General features: G+C 43.5%; 1 protein-coding gene across 1 annotated transcript in view; it reads left to right on the top strand.

The window, feature by feature from the left end:
* The window catches only part of LOC137528733 (antigen peptide transporter 2-like), a 38,520-nt gene extending 24,553 nt beyond the window's left edge, over nucleotides 1–13,967 (top strand). Inside the window, exons 6-12 of the mRNA XM_068250253.1 lie at nucleotides 2,340–2,537; nucleotides 3,806–3,934; nucleotides 4,098–4,286; nucleotides 5,257–5,430; nucleotides 8,537–8,696; nucleotides 11,336–11,472; nucleotides 11,557–13,967. Of these exons, the coding sequence (XP_068106354.1) occupies nucleotides 2,340–2,537; nucleotides 3,806–3,934; nucleotides 4,098–4,286; nucleotides 5,257–5,430; nucleotides 8,537–8,696; nucleotides 11,336–11,472; nucleotides 11,557–11,742 (1,173 nt within the window). The 3' untranslated portion in view covers nucleotides 11,743–13,967. The remainder of the gene's footprint in view (nucleotides 1–2,339; nucleotides 2,538–3,805; nucleotides 3,935–4,097; nucleotides 4,287–5,256; nucleotides 5,431–8,536; nucleotides 8,697–11,335; nucleotides 11,473–11,556) is intronic.
* The last annotated feature ends 395 nt before the right edge of the window (nucleotides 13,968–14,362 follow it).

Below are 14,362 nucleotides of genomic sequence, written 5' to 3' on the forward strand. Positions count from 1 at the left end.
TTATTTCTTGCCGCCGGAGGCGATCAGAAGATCGCCTCCGGAGCGCCCTCTAGTGGGCTTTCATGCAGCCAACTTTCAGTTGGCTGCATGAAATAGTTTTTTTTTAATTAAAAAAAAAACCCTCCCGCAGCCTCCCCGGCGATCTTAATAGAACGCCAGGCAGGTTAACCTCCTCAGCGTTAATCCCGAGTCAGGCTCGGGACAGAAATCCCCAGCTCAGAGCGGTGATCCTGTGCCTGAGTGAGTTATATGTAGGAGCTGCTGCAGATTTTTCTTTGACATGTTTTTTTTTTTCTTTAAGGTCTAAAAGCTTGTGAGAAAATTGCACGGCCTTTAGACCCTAAATCTGTAAACAATCATAATGCCAGGGAGCTTAAACCACACTGGCCTCAATTCTGGTAGCTATGTGAGGTAAATATTTTTTTGTAGGTAAAATACCTCATGAGGTATTTTCCTCTTTTTTTAGCAATTCTGAAAGAGTTTTCTCCATTTCTGAACATGAGGTAAAATATGAGGTAAATGCATAAAGTGAGGTAAAACTTGAGGTATCTCAGCGGTAAGCATGCAGTAAATCAATAATAGTAGTCTTTAATTGTCTTCCATAAGTTAGGATAGTCTTTGGAAGAATTTTTTTTTTTTTTTTTTTTGAGGGGAAAGGTGTATTTGATTATGTAGCAACCTATGAAAAGTATATTTATATTCATCCCTTAAAAAAAAAAATCTGTAAATATTTGGAGTTTCTATTATTCTTTTCCATTACACAGCCTGAATAGGAACGACACTTCACCATTTCAGCCGCCCAGACGTGAAGCTAAATTCCGGGCGGCTGCTCAGCTGCGCTCTCCCGCTCCTGTGCGCGATCGCGGGTGTGCGCCCCCGTGTCCCCGCTGTGTCCCCCGGTAGCCCTGGGATCAGTGAAAGAGAACATGGTTCCCGATCACCGATCCCCGATCCCTTTCCCCCGCAGAAAAACCGAAGCGCTCACCCGTGAGGCTTCGGCTCTTCTGCCCGGAAAAATGTACGCATCCCCCTTGTACTTCCGCATAGTGAGAAGTACAAGGAGGGAAACCAAAAAGGAAGGTGGCCATCTTGTGGCCAAATAGTAAAACTACATCAACACATTTTCTACATTAAAATTTACGCATCTAACAACATTAAAAAAATAACTGTTTATGTCCAACACCAAAATATTCCCCAAATAAAATTTTTAATGAAAAAAAAAATTACAATTAAAAAAAAAAGACAGAAATAGTTACCAAAGGGTCTGAACTTTTTAAATATGCATTTGAAGGGGGTATACTACAAACATTTTTTAAATTTATAAGATTGTAAATAGTGATGGACGCAAAATGGAAACAATGCACCTTTATTTCCAAATAAAATATTGGCGCCATACATTGTGATAGGGACAAAATGTAAATGGTATAATAACCGAGACATACGGGCAAATAAAATACATAGGTTTTAATTATGGTAGCATGGATTATTTTAAAGCTATAATGGCCGAAAACTGAGAAATAATGAATTTTTTCCATTTTTTTCTTACTAATCCTGTTAAAATGCATTTACAGTAAAGTGGCTCTCAGCAAAATGTACCACCCACAGAAAGCCCAATTAGTGGCGGAAAAAAACAAGATATAGATCAATAAATTGTGATAAGTAGTGATAAAGTTATTAGCGAATTAATGGGAGGTGAAAATTGCTCCGCTGCATAAGGTGAAAAATCCCCGCGGGCTGAAATGGTTAAACAGCAATTGGAACTCAAAATGCAAATGCAAAATGCATTCAAATTGACTTTACCTCCAGGTACAGGCAGGTCTTAAGGTCCGTACACACGCCGGACTTTAGGCAACGACGGGTCCGTCGTTGCCTCCCGCTGGGTGGGCGTGCCAGCGACAGTCCGGCGTGTGTACGCTCTGTCGTCAGACTGATACGGCTGTTCCTGAGCGATCCGCCCGGCGGATCGCTCAGGAACAGCCGTATCAGTCTGACGACAGAGCGTACACACGCCGGACTGTCGCTGGCACGCCCACCCAGCGGGAGGCAACGACGGACCCGTCGTTGCCTAAAGTCCGGCGTGTGTACGGACCTTTAAACTGATCAGTAAATTATGTGCTAACATGCCCCCTAATTTCCATGAGAATAGGTATTTTCGGTAAATTACCTCATGAATTACCCCATAATTTTCCTCATGAGGTAAAACATGACTAAAACCTACCAGAATTGCTAAATGTCATTACCTCATGAGATGAATTGTCTCACGTGAAATAATGTTAAGTGTTTGATAACCCTACCAGAATTTAGGCCACTGAGTTGCATTGTGTGCTGTTGCTGTGCAGGATCTGGTGAAGAAGGTGCAGGACTCCATCGCAAGCTCCAGTGACCTGGCCAAGGAGATCATTGAGACTGTGAAGACGGTGAAGAGCTTTGCTGCGGAGGAAGAGGAGGCCGAGAGATATATGGAGTCTCTGATGAAGACGCATCGTCTGCAGACCTGGAGGGACTTCGTGCGGGCCGTGTATCTGCTTGCCATCAGGGTACGATTCTCCCCATATGGTGATCCTTTACATGTTTGTTTATCAGTCTCTGTGCACACTGATCAGTAAATGGAAATTGCGCTGAGCTAAATTTTTTATTAATGTGTAGTTAAAGGTGAATATATCCAGCACTACTGTTTGGTCTTCTTAATCAAAAAGCTTTATTGTAACAGGCTTCTTTAACCTCTTGACGACCAGCTAACGCCGATTGGCGTAAACTGGTCGTCTGCGGGTTACCATGGAAACTTTCCATGTCAGTTCACGGAGGGTTTGTAAACAGGCGGGGAAGAAATCCCCGCTGTTTACATCATACGGCGCTCGTAAGGCAGATCGGTGATCCCTGGCCTCTGATTGGCCGGGGATCGCCGGCATATGATAGGCTGAAGCCTATCCTTCAATGCGCAGGACGGAAATCCGTCCTGCGCAGCTCACAGGGGGAGAGAGAGGGAGGGAGCGGGTGAGACGGCGGAGAACGCTGCGGAGGGGGGCTTTGAAGAGCCCCCCCCCCCCACCGCTAAGCAAATGCAGCCGGCAGCGATCAGACCCCCCCCCAGCAGGACATCCCCCTAGTGGGGAAAAAAGGGGGGTAGTCTGATCGCCCTGCTGCACTCCTGATCGGTGCTCTGGGCTGTAGAGCCCACGCAGCACCGATCACTGAAAAATCCCCTGGTCGGCAAGTGGTTAAAACCAAGGCATGCATAGAGACAGTCTCATAATTGCAGCAATTTCAACATGGTAAAAACATACCCTCAGATGCGATCAAGCTGTGGGGCAATGTGGGAGCAGCATTGTGTATGTGTCCATTGCAGTAGCGGTACAATAAGTCCCAACACTGCATGACTTTCCCCGACACCACATGGAACATGGACATGCCATAGGGGGCATGGAGCTATGACGTGTCTGTTACAGTTACATAGATGGACACAGCAGATCTGCTGTTACCGTCCAGGTTTTGGTGTAGTGTGAATCCAGCCCAATGTATTTCCATATTGGAGGCCTATTCTGTGAAGTTGGGGTAGTTAGGTTTTTTTCTTTATACATATTATTGTGTGTGATAGAAACTGGTGGAAGGGTTTTCATTATAAGTTATGCATGAGTATGGTTTAATTTTAACACTCCAGCCAATGGAATGGCATGGAGATCCTCATTAAACAACGGTGAACTCAAGCATTGCATTTAGATGCTTTCTTCTTTTTTTGGTGTTGAGTGAAGATTAAACGTCTAAATGTATTCCTCTCTCACTTACTGTCTCTCTGTCTTCCTACCAGACGGTGAACCTGGGTACTCAGGTGGTGATGTTATGCTACGGACACAACTTGATCCACAGCGGTGCAATAAGCAGTGGGCAGATGGTGTCCTTCATGCTCTACCAAATAGAGTCTGGACACTACTTACGGGTAAGTGATGGAACTCATGACTGCAGTTTGGTTCAGTAGCCACACACGTCAGTCTAATCTGAAAAGGTTTTCTTTCTGGAGGTTAGCTGTAAAGTAAGTCACATCCTACGATGCCTGCTCTTGTAAAACATGCTTCGCTTACGTGGTCTCCTCTGTCTCTCAGTCCCTGTTCCACATGCTCAGCGAGATCACTCATTCGGCCGGAGCTGCCACCAAAGTCTTCCAGTACCTGGACCAGGAGCCAGAGGTCTCCAGAGCCGGAACTCTATGCCCTGAGAACCTTCGTGGAGAGTTCGAGTTCCGGAATGTGACATTTTCCTACCCTTCCCGTCCAGAAACTCCTGCCCTGAAGGTGAGTGGTTCAAAAAGATGACCTGGATAAAATATACAGTATGAGGGTTCTTTTACACTACACACAATTGTGATTCTGATGCAATTTTATATACAAATTCTGATTTTCGATGCAATTAAAAAAGTCATGCATGATGTATTTTTCTTCATGTGTTGCTAGCATCCAGTAAGAATTGCAAATCAGAATTTCAATATCAACAATATCAGTAAAACATTGGCCGCTAAAGAAGTCTTGATGGATTTTGTTCGACCCTGCTAATAAGCACCATCAACTGGGTTTTCCACACACGTCTGTCTTAAAGAGAATCTGTAAGTTAAAAAATTCCCCTGGGGGTACTCACCTAGGTAGGGGGAAGCCTCTGGATCCTATCGATGCTTCTCCCAAGCTCCTGTGTCCGACGGCGGCAGCGATAAAGCTCCCCGATTGGCGGGTATATAAATATTTACCTTCATGGCTCCAGCGCAGGCGCAGTAGCAGCTCTCTGCTTGGAAATAGACGGAAATAGCCGATCTCTGTCAGGTCCGCTCTACTGCGCAGGCACAAGTCTCCTGCGCCTGTGCAATAGAGCGGACCAGACAGAGATCAGCTATTTCCGCCAATTACCAAGCAGAGAGCCGCAACAGCATCCCCGCTGGAACCAGAAAAGGTGAATATTGCACAGCCTGACAAATTGTGCATTTTGTAGGATGCAGCGAGACCACCGTGGGACACAGGAGGATGGAGAAGCCTCTATATGATCCAGAGGCTTTCCCCTACCAAGGTGAGTACCTCCTAGGGGAACTTTTTTCATTACAGAGTCTCTTTAAATATGTACCCTAGTGTTTTTTTTGTTTTTTTTTAAATCTTTAATAAAATTGATGGCCGATCTTTTTTTTTTTTTTTTTAGATCTTTTTAGGTTACAGTTAGTTACAGATTATCTGGTGTTTCTGACCTTTTGCATTTTCTCATATACAATGTTGTGTCCTCCAGAACGTCTCGTTCACCATTAAGCCTGGCACTCTCACCGCGCTGGTGGGGCCCTCTGGAGGTGGGAAGACTACCTGCGTGTCGCTGCTGGAGAGATTCTATGAGCCTGATAGTGGGGAAATCCTTCTCGACAAAAGACCACTAGCAGAATATAAGCATCAGTATCTCCATATCAAGGTAATGTCAGGGGAAATGTACACTGATTTTTATAAGGAAACTCACTTTTATCTGCCGTAGCCAAGAAATATTTAATCTCAGTTTTGTAAATATTTGTGAAAACTTTATTGTACTCTGAACTGGAACTACAGGGTGAAGCAGACTGGGTTGTTAAATAAGAAATTTCAGAGCGGTCTGCTGAGTATAGTCTAAAGTCATAAACAAATAACAAACAAACAAAAAAAAAGAACAGATACTCACCTAAGGAAAGTAGAGGTTCTGGGCCCTAATGAGCCTTCACGTTCCTCTTGCGGTCCCCGCATTCCAGCGCTGGATCGATGGGCCAGAGATTGCTCTCTGCCGCTGCAGGAGGCTTTGGAAATCTTTGAGAGCCCAAGTTCTCTAGAAGATGGGCCGCTACGTACAGCGTACTTCTGAAGCCTCCCACAGCGGCAGAGAGCAGTCTCCGACCCATTGGTCAAAGACTGCTAAGGGGGATCCAGCGCTGGAATACGGGGACCATGAGAGGAATGGGAAGACAAGATGCGAACACACACTTTCATCACCACTTGACAGGTCAGACTCTCTTGACCTTTGCAGGTCCCCAGCAGGTACACCACTCCAGCAATACGTAACTGTAGAACAAACTTAGAGACCGCACTCAAAAGACTTCTTAAACACTGCATTCACAGCAAACAGAGCACAACAAAGCACACAACATGTTTCGGGCGGAGCCCTTTCTCAGGTCAAGGACGGGCTCCGCCTGAAACATGTGTGTGCCTTTGTTGTGCTCTGTTTCCTGTGAATGCAATGTTTAAGAATCCTGAGTGCAGTTTGTTCTATCATTAGGACCCAGAGGCCAGAGCCTTCTCTTTCTTTAGGTAAGTATGTGTTTTGTATTTTTTTGTTTTTGAATTGCTTCAGATTCTCTTTAAGGTGCCCATTAATAGTACAATATGTATGAAAAAATGTTATGTTTTGATCAGGTAAATCAGATCTATTTGTAAATAAAAAAAAAGAATGAGCAGTTGCTCATGATAGATGAAAAATAAACATATGGTCAATCATATATAGCTGTTTTGTCGATCTGCCTTGCAGATTTTTTTTTGAAAATATAATAATAGAAAGCTGAACCATGGATGCATGTGATCTATTGTTTACAAAAATTATTGCTTTATTGTGAACTATATGTTTCCAGCATTAATTTGAGATCCACATTTTGGCCTCGTTTGTTTTTATACTTATATATTTTTTTTTTATAACTTTCTCTCCCAAGTTTTCTCCTTGGAGATAATTTTTCATCTTCTGTTTAAAATAACTTTTCAGCACTTTGCAGTTAAAAAAGTACTAAAACGTAGTTGAAAAAGCACTGGCAAAATTTAGTAGTATTTTCCATAATGCTGTTGTCTTAAAAGGCATTTTATTAACCTCCTTGGCGGTATGGACGAGCTCAGCTCGTCCATGACCGCCGGAGGGCGCTGCACAGGCCCCGCTGGGCTGATTTTCACAATTTTTTTTTAAACGCGCAGCAAGCACTTTGCTTGCTGCGTGTTGATGACGATCGCCGCTGCTCGCCGCCGATGCGCCGCTACCTTCCGCATAACGCCCCCCCCCCGCCGAGACCCCTGCGCAGCCTGGCCAATCAGTGCCAGGCAGCGCTGAGGGGTGGATCGGGAATCTGTCTGACGTCACGACGTCGATGACGTCATCGCGATCGTTGTCATGGAAATGGGGGAAGCCCTCAAGGAAATCCCGTTCAGAACGGGATTTCCTTATGTGAGTAAGAGCCGGCGGCGATCGAGAGGTAAGGGCGGACGCCGCAGGGAGGGGGGCATCATGTAGCTAGCGCTAGCTACATGATTAAAAAAAAAATATATATTAAAAAAAAAAAAACTGCTGCGCGCCACCCTGGCGCAGCTAATAGAACGCCAGGGTGGTTAATATGGTGTGAAAATATCACCTAGGAGAAAACTCAGGAGAAAAAGTTAAAATATATCATTTCTAATGTAACAAATCGATTGACTTTTAGAATTCTTATACAGTACAGGACTTTGTATTAAATATTTCTATATAAAAGTTTTTGGATTGTGGAACAAATCATCAGAATTTCGATTCTTATGGGGAAATTCTCTTTGATATTATTGCTTTGGATTACAAGCATGTTTCCGGAACAAATTATGCTGGTGAACCAAAGTTCCACTGTATTTGTTTTGTAACATCTTGAAAATCTTTTCCCTATATGCTTAATTTGTTATACCTTTTAGTTATGTTTAGTGTTAAAACCCCTGTAGAAGTCTGTTATGGAAAAAAAAAAATCTCTTTTTGGGCTCTCAGCCTACTTGGCTATCAGATGATCTGTATATAAATCTGATTTACCCTAGCATAGTGTAATGGTTAAAGAGACTCTGAAGTCTCATAAAAATCATGTTTTTATTTAAAAAATGTGTTTAACATGCTAGCCCTACCTAATCTGTTGCATCGCCGCCGCTGTAATCTAACTAAATCCCCCCTAACTCCCCGGGGGGCATTCCGGGCAGTGCTTCCGTGAGAGGCAGAGCTATGAGCTGCAGCTCTGCCTCACACGCGTCTATCAGCCCGGATCGCCGCCTCTCCCCCGCCCCTATCAGTCTTCCTTCACTGAGAGGGGTGGGGGAGAGGTGGAGATACGTGGCTGAGTGACACGTAAAGAGGCAGAGCTGCGGCTCATAGTTCTGCCTCCTCTAGCAGCAAAATCCACGACCAAGAAAGTTGAGGATTTTGCGGGGGAGAGGGAGTTAGGGGGGATGTAGATAGATTACAGCGGCGGGGATGTGGCGGTTTAGGGAGGGCTATGATGATAAACACATTTTTTAAATAAAAACATGATTTTTACGAGACTTCAGTGTCTGCCCGACACAGGAGACCTGGGTTCAAATCTTGGCTCTGCCTGTTCAGTAAGCCAGCACTTATTCAGTAGGAGACCTTAGGCAAGTCCCCCTAACACTGCTACTGCCTATAGAGCGTGTCCTAGTGGCTGCAGCTCTGAAGCTGTGAGTCCGGCAGAAGGAGAAAAGCGTGATATAAATGTTCTGTGTTTTGTTAATACTGAGGTGAAACAGTCTCTGTAAATGAATAATGTTTCCTGTAGATGGCGCTGGTGGCTCAGGATCCTGTTCTGTTTGCTGGGACAGTTGGAGAGAACATTGGCTATGGTCTCCAGAACACGTCTAAGGAGCATCTGGTGACAGCGGCCAGAGAGGCTAAAGCTGAGAATTTCATAGAGCACATGGAAAAAGGCTACAACACAGGTGAGGGCCGGCAACAATGTGGGGGTATCTTCAGAAGAATGGAGCTGAGCTAAACTGCTCAATTTAATTTCATTTCACCCCCCCAAAAAATTGAGAAATCCCAAAACTAAAGGAAAATGCATTATACTAAATTCAAAATCGATCAAGGAAAGTTCTCAAAGCTACTTGCTATACAGGTATATTGAAAGTGTTAATATTTTCCAGCTCAGAAGCTGATGATACAGGCACTAAGTCGCAGTGCGAACATGGATCGAGAACTGGGCTGCATTGCGCAATAACGCCATGTGTTAGCACGTGTGGACACACTGCCCTTTACTACTAAACGCGTCTGTTCCCAAACTCATAGTCTAGACTTTTTGTATTTAATTTTAACAATCACAGCTGATTTAGGCAAGTCAAGTTTAATTATTTATTTATTTTTTGAATGGATACAATAAAGACAAAACATTTTTAACCACTTTACCCCCGCCCGTACGAATTTCTCCGGACGGAGAAATCCATACTTTCTGCGCTCCCGCCGCTGCCCGCGCTGCCGCTCGCTGTAGCGCGCACTTGCGCTCGTAAACACGACGCCCGCCACTCGCCCGGAGATCAATGAATGGGAAAATTCGTTCACGTTCGTTGATCTAAGCCCCGCTATGATCCGCTGCTTTTCCGCTAAGCAGCGCGATCATTGTGAAAAAAAAAAAACGTACCCAGCCTCCTAGTGCTTCCTCCAAGCGTCCGGAAGGAGGTCGCATTAAACAAAAAGTTACTGTTGCCATCTTGTGGCCAAATAGTAAAACTACACCCTAAATCATTTTTCACATACAAATTCATTACTTATACACAAAAAATTAACTCATTACCTCCCACACTCCCCTTTTTTTTTTTTTTTTAATTTTTTTTTGTAATTAAAAAAAAATTAAAACATTTACAATTAAAAAAAATACATAAATAGTTACCTTAGGGACTGAACTTTTTAAATGTTTATGTCAGGAGGGTACAACACTGTTACTTTATAAACTATGGGCTTGTAATTAGGGATAGACGCAAAACTGAAAAAAATGCACCTTTATTTCCAAATAAAATATTGGCGCCAAACATTGTGATAGGGACATAATTTAAACGGTTTTATAACCGGGACAAATGGGCAAATACATTTCATGGGTTTTAATTACAGTAGCATGCATTATTTAAAAACTATAATGGTCGAAAACTGAAAAATTATTTTTTCCCACATTTTTCCTATTTTCCCATTAAAACATTTTTAGAATAAAATAATTCTTGGCATAATGTCCCACTTAAAGAAAGCCTAATTGGTGGCGGAAAAAACAAGATATAGTTAATTTCATTGTGATAAGTAATGATAAAGTTATAGACGAATGAATTGAAGGAGCACTGAAAGGTGAAAATTGCTCTGGTGCTCAAGGGGTAAAACCCCTCAGTGGTGAAGTGGTTAAAGTGTACATGAGACGGGGTAAGAAGAGGATTTTTACTTACCTGTGTCCCCTGTAGTCTGTCAGTGTCCTTTATGTCCTCCCACTCCAATCCATTGCTCAGCTGTCAGCCAAATGAATGTCCACGACCCAGCTGAGTCACGGGCTATAGCGCATGGGCATGTCCCGGCCGCGAGCCTCCTCGATCACACTTCCGAGGCTGGGGGCATGAGTATGTACAGGCTCGTAACTGCGCATGGGCAGAAAGTTTCGGAAGGACGATCAAGGAGGCATGCAGCCAGAACAGAACATGCGCAGTAGTCACTGGGCTCCTTCAATTTGGCTGCAGCACCACAATGGATCGGACCAGGAGGAACCACTGACACACTACAAGAAGCTCCAAGTAAGTAAAAATCCTCTTGTCATATCAGTCTCGCGTTTACTTTAACCTGAAAGCATTGTGTGGAGTACCGATTCTATTAATCTACAGGTCTATTAGAACCTTATCAGATTTAAACAGGCTAGCCTAAAAACTCCACGGTTATCTGGCCAACGTTTTTGCCATTTAGTGCTCAAGAGGTTCCACTAAAGGAACAAAGGTATTTTGCAGTTCTATATGCAATACATTTACAATAAGGGAGGCCTGTGTTCTGTTTCTATGAGTCCCCCGTTTTTATGTCAATACCAATGTACCAATGACCAGAATGTGGTATCTCCCCCCCAGTCCAATATGCCTGGTTTTAAAGAACAAACTAGGTGGCCTGTAACATAAAAAAATACTTACCAAGGAAGAGGAGAGAGGCTTCCCATGCCCTTCTGCAGGCCACCACCGCTGCCCAGGACCTGTGTGAGTATGGCCACACCTGAGCAGTAGCATTGAGCCACTCAGGGACAGGCAGTCTGTACTTACTGCACAGCCCAACTCGCACAGGTGCAGCACAGCCACGCTCATACACAGTGGGGAGCACAGCCACAATAACATATTCGACAATCTCTTGTTATATATGTTCCAGTGGTCTGTGCTCAGCAACAGTGCGGGTGAGGAGGACACGAGAGGACTCTGGAAGATCCAGAGGCTTTCCTCTTCTTAGGTAAGTATCTTTATTTTTTGGGTCACAATCCACCTTGGGTACATTTAAATCCTATATTAATAATATTCATTATTCTTGAGATTGTGATTTGTGCTGTTCTTACTGACCTGGAAGTCACTGTGTGTTGCAGATGTTGGCAGCTGTGGGACTCAGATGGGTGCCGGCCAGAAGCAACGAATTGCCCTGGCCCGAGCTCTCTCTCGGCGACCAAACCTTCTGATTCTGGATGAGGCTTCAAGTTGTCTCGATGTAGAAACTGAACATGAGGTAAGACGCCTGAAAGACCGGTCAGCCTTGTCAGTTTATCATCTGTCTTTTCCTTGTAACTTCAACGTCTTGCTTCTCTTGCAGATCCAACAGTCTCTGCAGAATATCCCAGGACTCTCTTTGCTGATCATCGCACACAGACTACGAACAATACAAAATGCAGACCAGATTCTTGTCCTGGAAGGAGGCCGGCTGGTGGAGAGCGGCACTCATGATGAACTTATAACGAAGGAGAACTATTATCACAACCTCCTGAAGACTCACGGCTGAGGAGCATATTGATAAGGCTGCTTAGTGGAACCTTTAAATGCACTTATGAGATGGACACATGGACAGCTATATACAAACTGTGGGATTTTATAGAAACGCAATCAGCTGTCTTGGTTTTCTGAGATATGTGGTTTAGAGGACAAAGTGCTTGATGAAATAGAAAAGTACTATGGTTTGTACCAATGTCAAGTTTGTATGTAGGACAGCACAAGTCAGAAAACTTGGCACAAATTTGAGCATATGATAAACAATATATATAATTCAGCCACTTGATCCACTTTTGCTGCAGTCTCCTGGAATAGCTGGTGGACTGGTGTAGGGCTTGTGGACTTCTTAAGGTATCATAGATGAATGTGTAGGTGCATGGAGTATGATAGTCATGCTCACCTTATGCATGGCATCTGCAGTCCTCTTAATTTCGATTTTCATGCTGCCTAGGCTGTTAAGTTGGGTAACCACCAACTCCTTACCCAAAGCTGTGTGAGTGTTGTCAGAGAAATCCTGAGAATCTCTAGGCTCTGGCAGCCCGCTCATGTTGCCCGACACTGTTCTGCATTGGACGTTGGCAGGGCAGTCACAGGGAGTGAGTGGTTACAATGGATGGCTTGCACTGAGGTGAGTATAGCAATCATGCCCCAGCACTCCCCTACACTTGTGACATTAGTAGAATTATTCTTGACTATTAGTAAAAACAATTAGAATGCTGAGGTACTCCCACATTCTATTGTCTGGATACTCCTAACGCTAATACAGCATCCCACCCCCTGACTCCACCTAATCCCAACCTCGCCCCTGGCCTTTGCCTAACCTTAACAACCATCATGCTTGGAAACCGTCATTTGGTTATGGTAAGTTGGAATAAGCAAAATAGCCGCAGGTTTGCAGCAGACACTGCACTACAGGGAGTGCAGGATTATTAGGCAAGTTGTATTTTTGAGGATTAATTTTATCATTGAACAACAACCATGTTCTCAATGAACCCAAAAAACTCATTAATATCAAAGCTGAATATTTTCAAAGTAGTTTTTAGTTTGTTTTTAGTTTTAGCTATTTTAGGGGGATATCTGTGTGTGCAGGTGACTATTACTGTGCATAATTATTAGGCAACTTAACAAAAAACAAATATATACCCATTTCAATTATTTATTTATTTTTACCAGTGAAACCAATATAACATCTCAACATTCACAAATATACATTTCTGACATTCAAAAACAAAACAAATCAGTGACCAATATAGCCACCTTTCTTTGCAAGGACAATCAAAAGCCTGCCATCCATGGATTCTGTCAGTGTTTTGATCTGTTCACCATCAACATTGCATGCAGCAGCAAACACAGCCTCCCAGACACTGTTCAGAGAGGTGTACTGTTTTCCCTCCTTGTAAATCTCACGTTTATGATGGACCACAGGTTCTCAATGGGGTTCAGATCAGGTGAACAAGGAGGCCATGTCATTCGTTTTTCTTCTTTTGGGCACTCCAGTGATGTTGCAGCTCTGAAATATGGCCAAACTTGGCAGCTGCACACTTGACTTTTCTCAGTTCATGGGCAGTTATTTTGCGCCTTGGTTTTTCCACACGCGACCCTGCGACTATTCTTGCGACCCTGTTGACTATTTTGAATGAAACGATGATCACGCTTCATAAGCTTTGCAATTTTAAGAGTGCTGCATCCCTCTGCAAGATATCTCACTATTTTTGACTTTTCTGAGCCTGTCAAGTCCTTCTTTTGACCCATTTTGCCAAAGGAAAGGAAGTTGCCTAATAATTATGCACACCTGATATAGGGTGTTGATGTCATTAGACCACACCCCTTCTCATTACAGAGATGGACATCACCTAATATGCTTAATTGGTAGTAGGCTTTCGAGCCTATACAGCTTGGAGTCAGCTTGGAGTAAGACAACATGCATAAAGAGGATGATGTGGTCAAAATACTCATTTGCCTAATAATTCTGCACTCCCTGTAGAATTACGCTGAGTGGCAAGCACTGTTGTCCCATCTTCTTAGATTTCCAAGTTCACCGGCCAAACACTGAATTTTGTACGTTTTTCTCCTGTTTTCATGGCTTGCTTTCAAATACTAATTCTAGTTTCCAAATGCATCCAAATAACTTACTTGTAGGATCTCTGAGCTGAGAACCATCATGAAATTGCCATATTGAATATGAATATTTTGCCATCTGTGTAAATCTATATATATAAAATCGGATGTGTGAGTGTGTGTGTGTGTGTGTGTATGTGCCGCGATCGCTCGAAAACGCCTTGACCGATTTGAACGAAACTTGGTATGCAGATCCCTTACTACCTGGGATGATATGTTCTGGGGCTCTCGTGTCCCCCCTGCTTACCTGGGCGGAGCTACAAACAGCACATCAAATTTCACCCATTCATGTCAATGGAAAAAAATGTAAAAGGCTGCCATTCTCACAGTAATCAGGCCAGAGTCCTCACACTTGGCACAGTTGGTCACTTGGTGACCGAGGTTACAAATCCAGCAAAAGTGGGCGGAGCATAAAACAGCCAATCAAATTTCAACCATTCATTTTTAAAGGGGAAAATGTAAACTACAGCCATTCTTAGACTGTTAATCGCAAGGTTCTCAAACTTGGTCACTGG

This window comes from Hyperolius riggenbachi, chromosome 8 (genome assembly GCF_040937935.1).
Source record: "Hyperolius riggenbachi isolate aHypRig1 chromosome 8, aHypRig1.pri, whole genome shotgun sequence".
In the NCBI taxonomy this organism is placed as follows: domain Eukaryota; kingdom Metazoa; phylum Chordata; class Amphibia; order Anura; family Hyperoliidae; genus Hyperolius; species Hyperolius riggenbachi.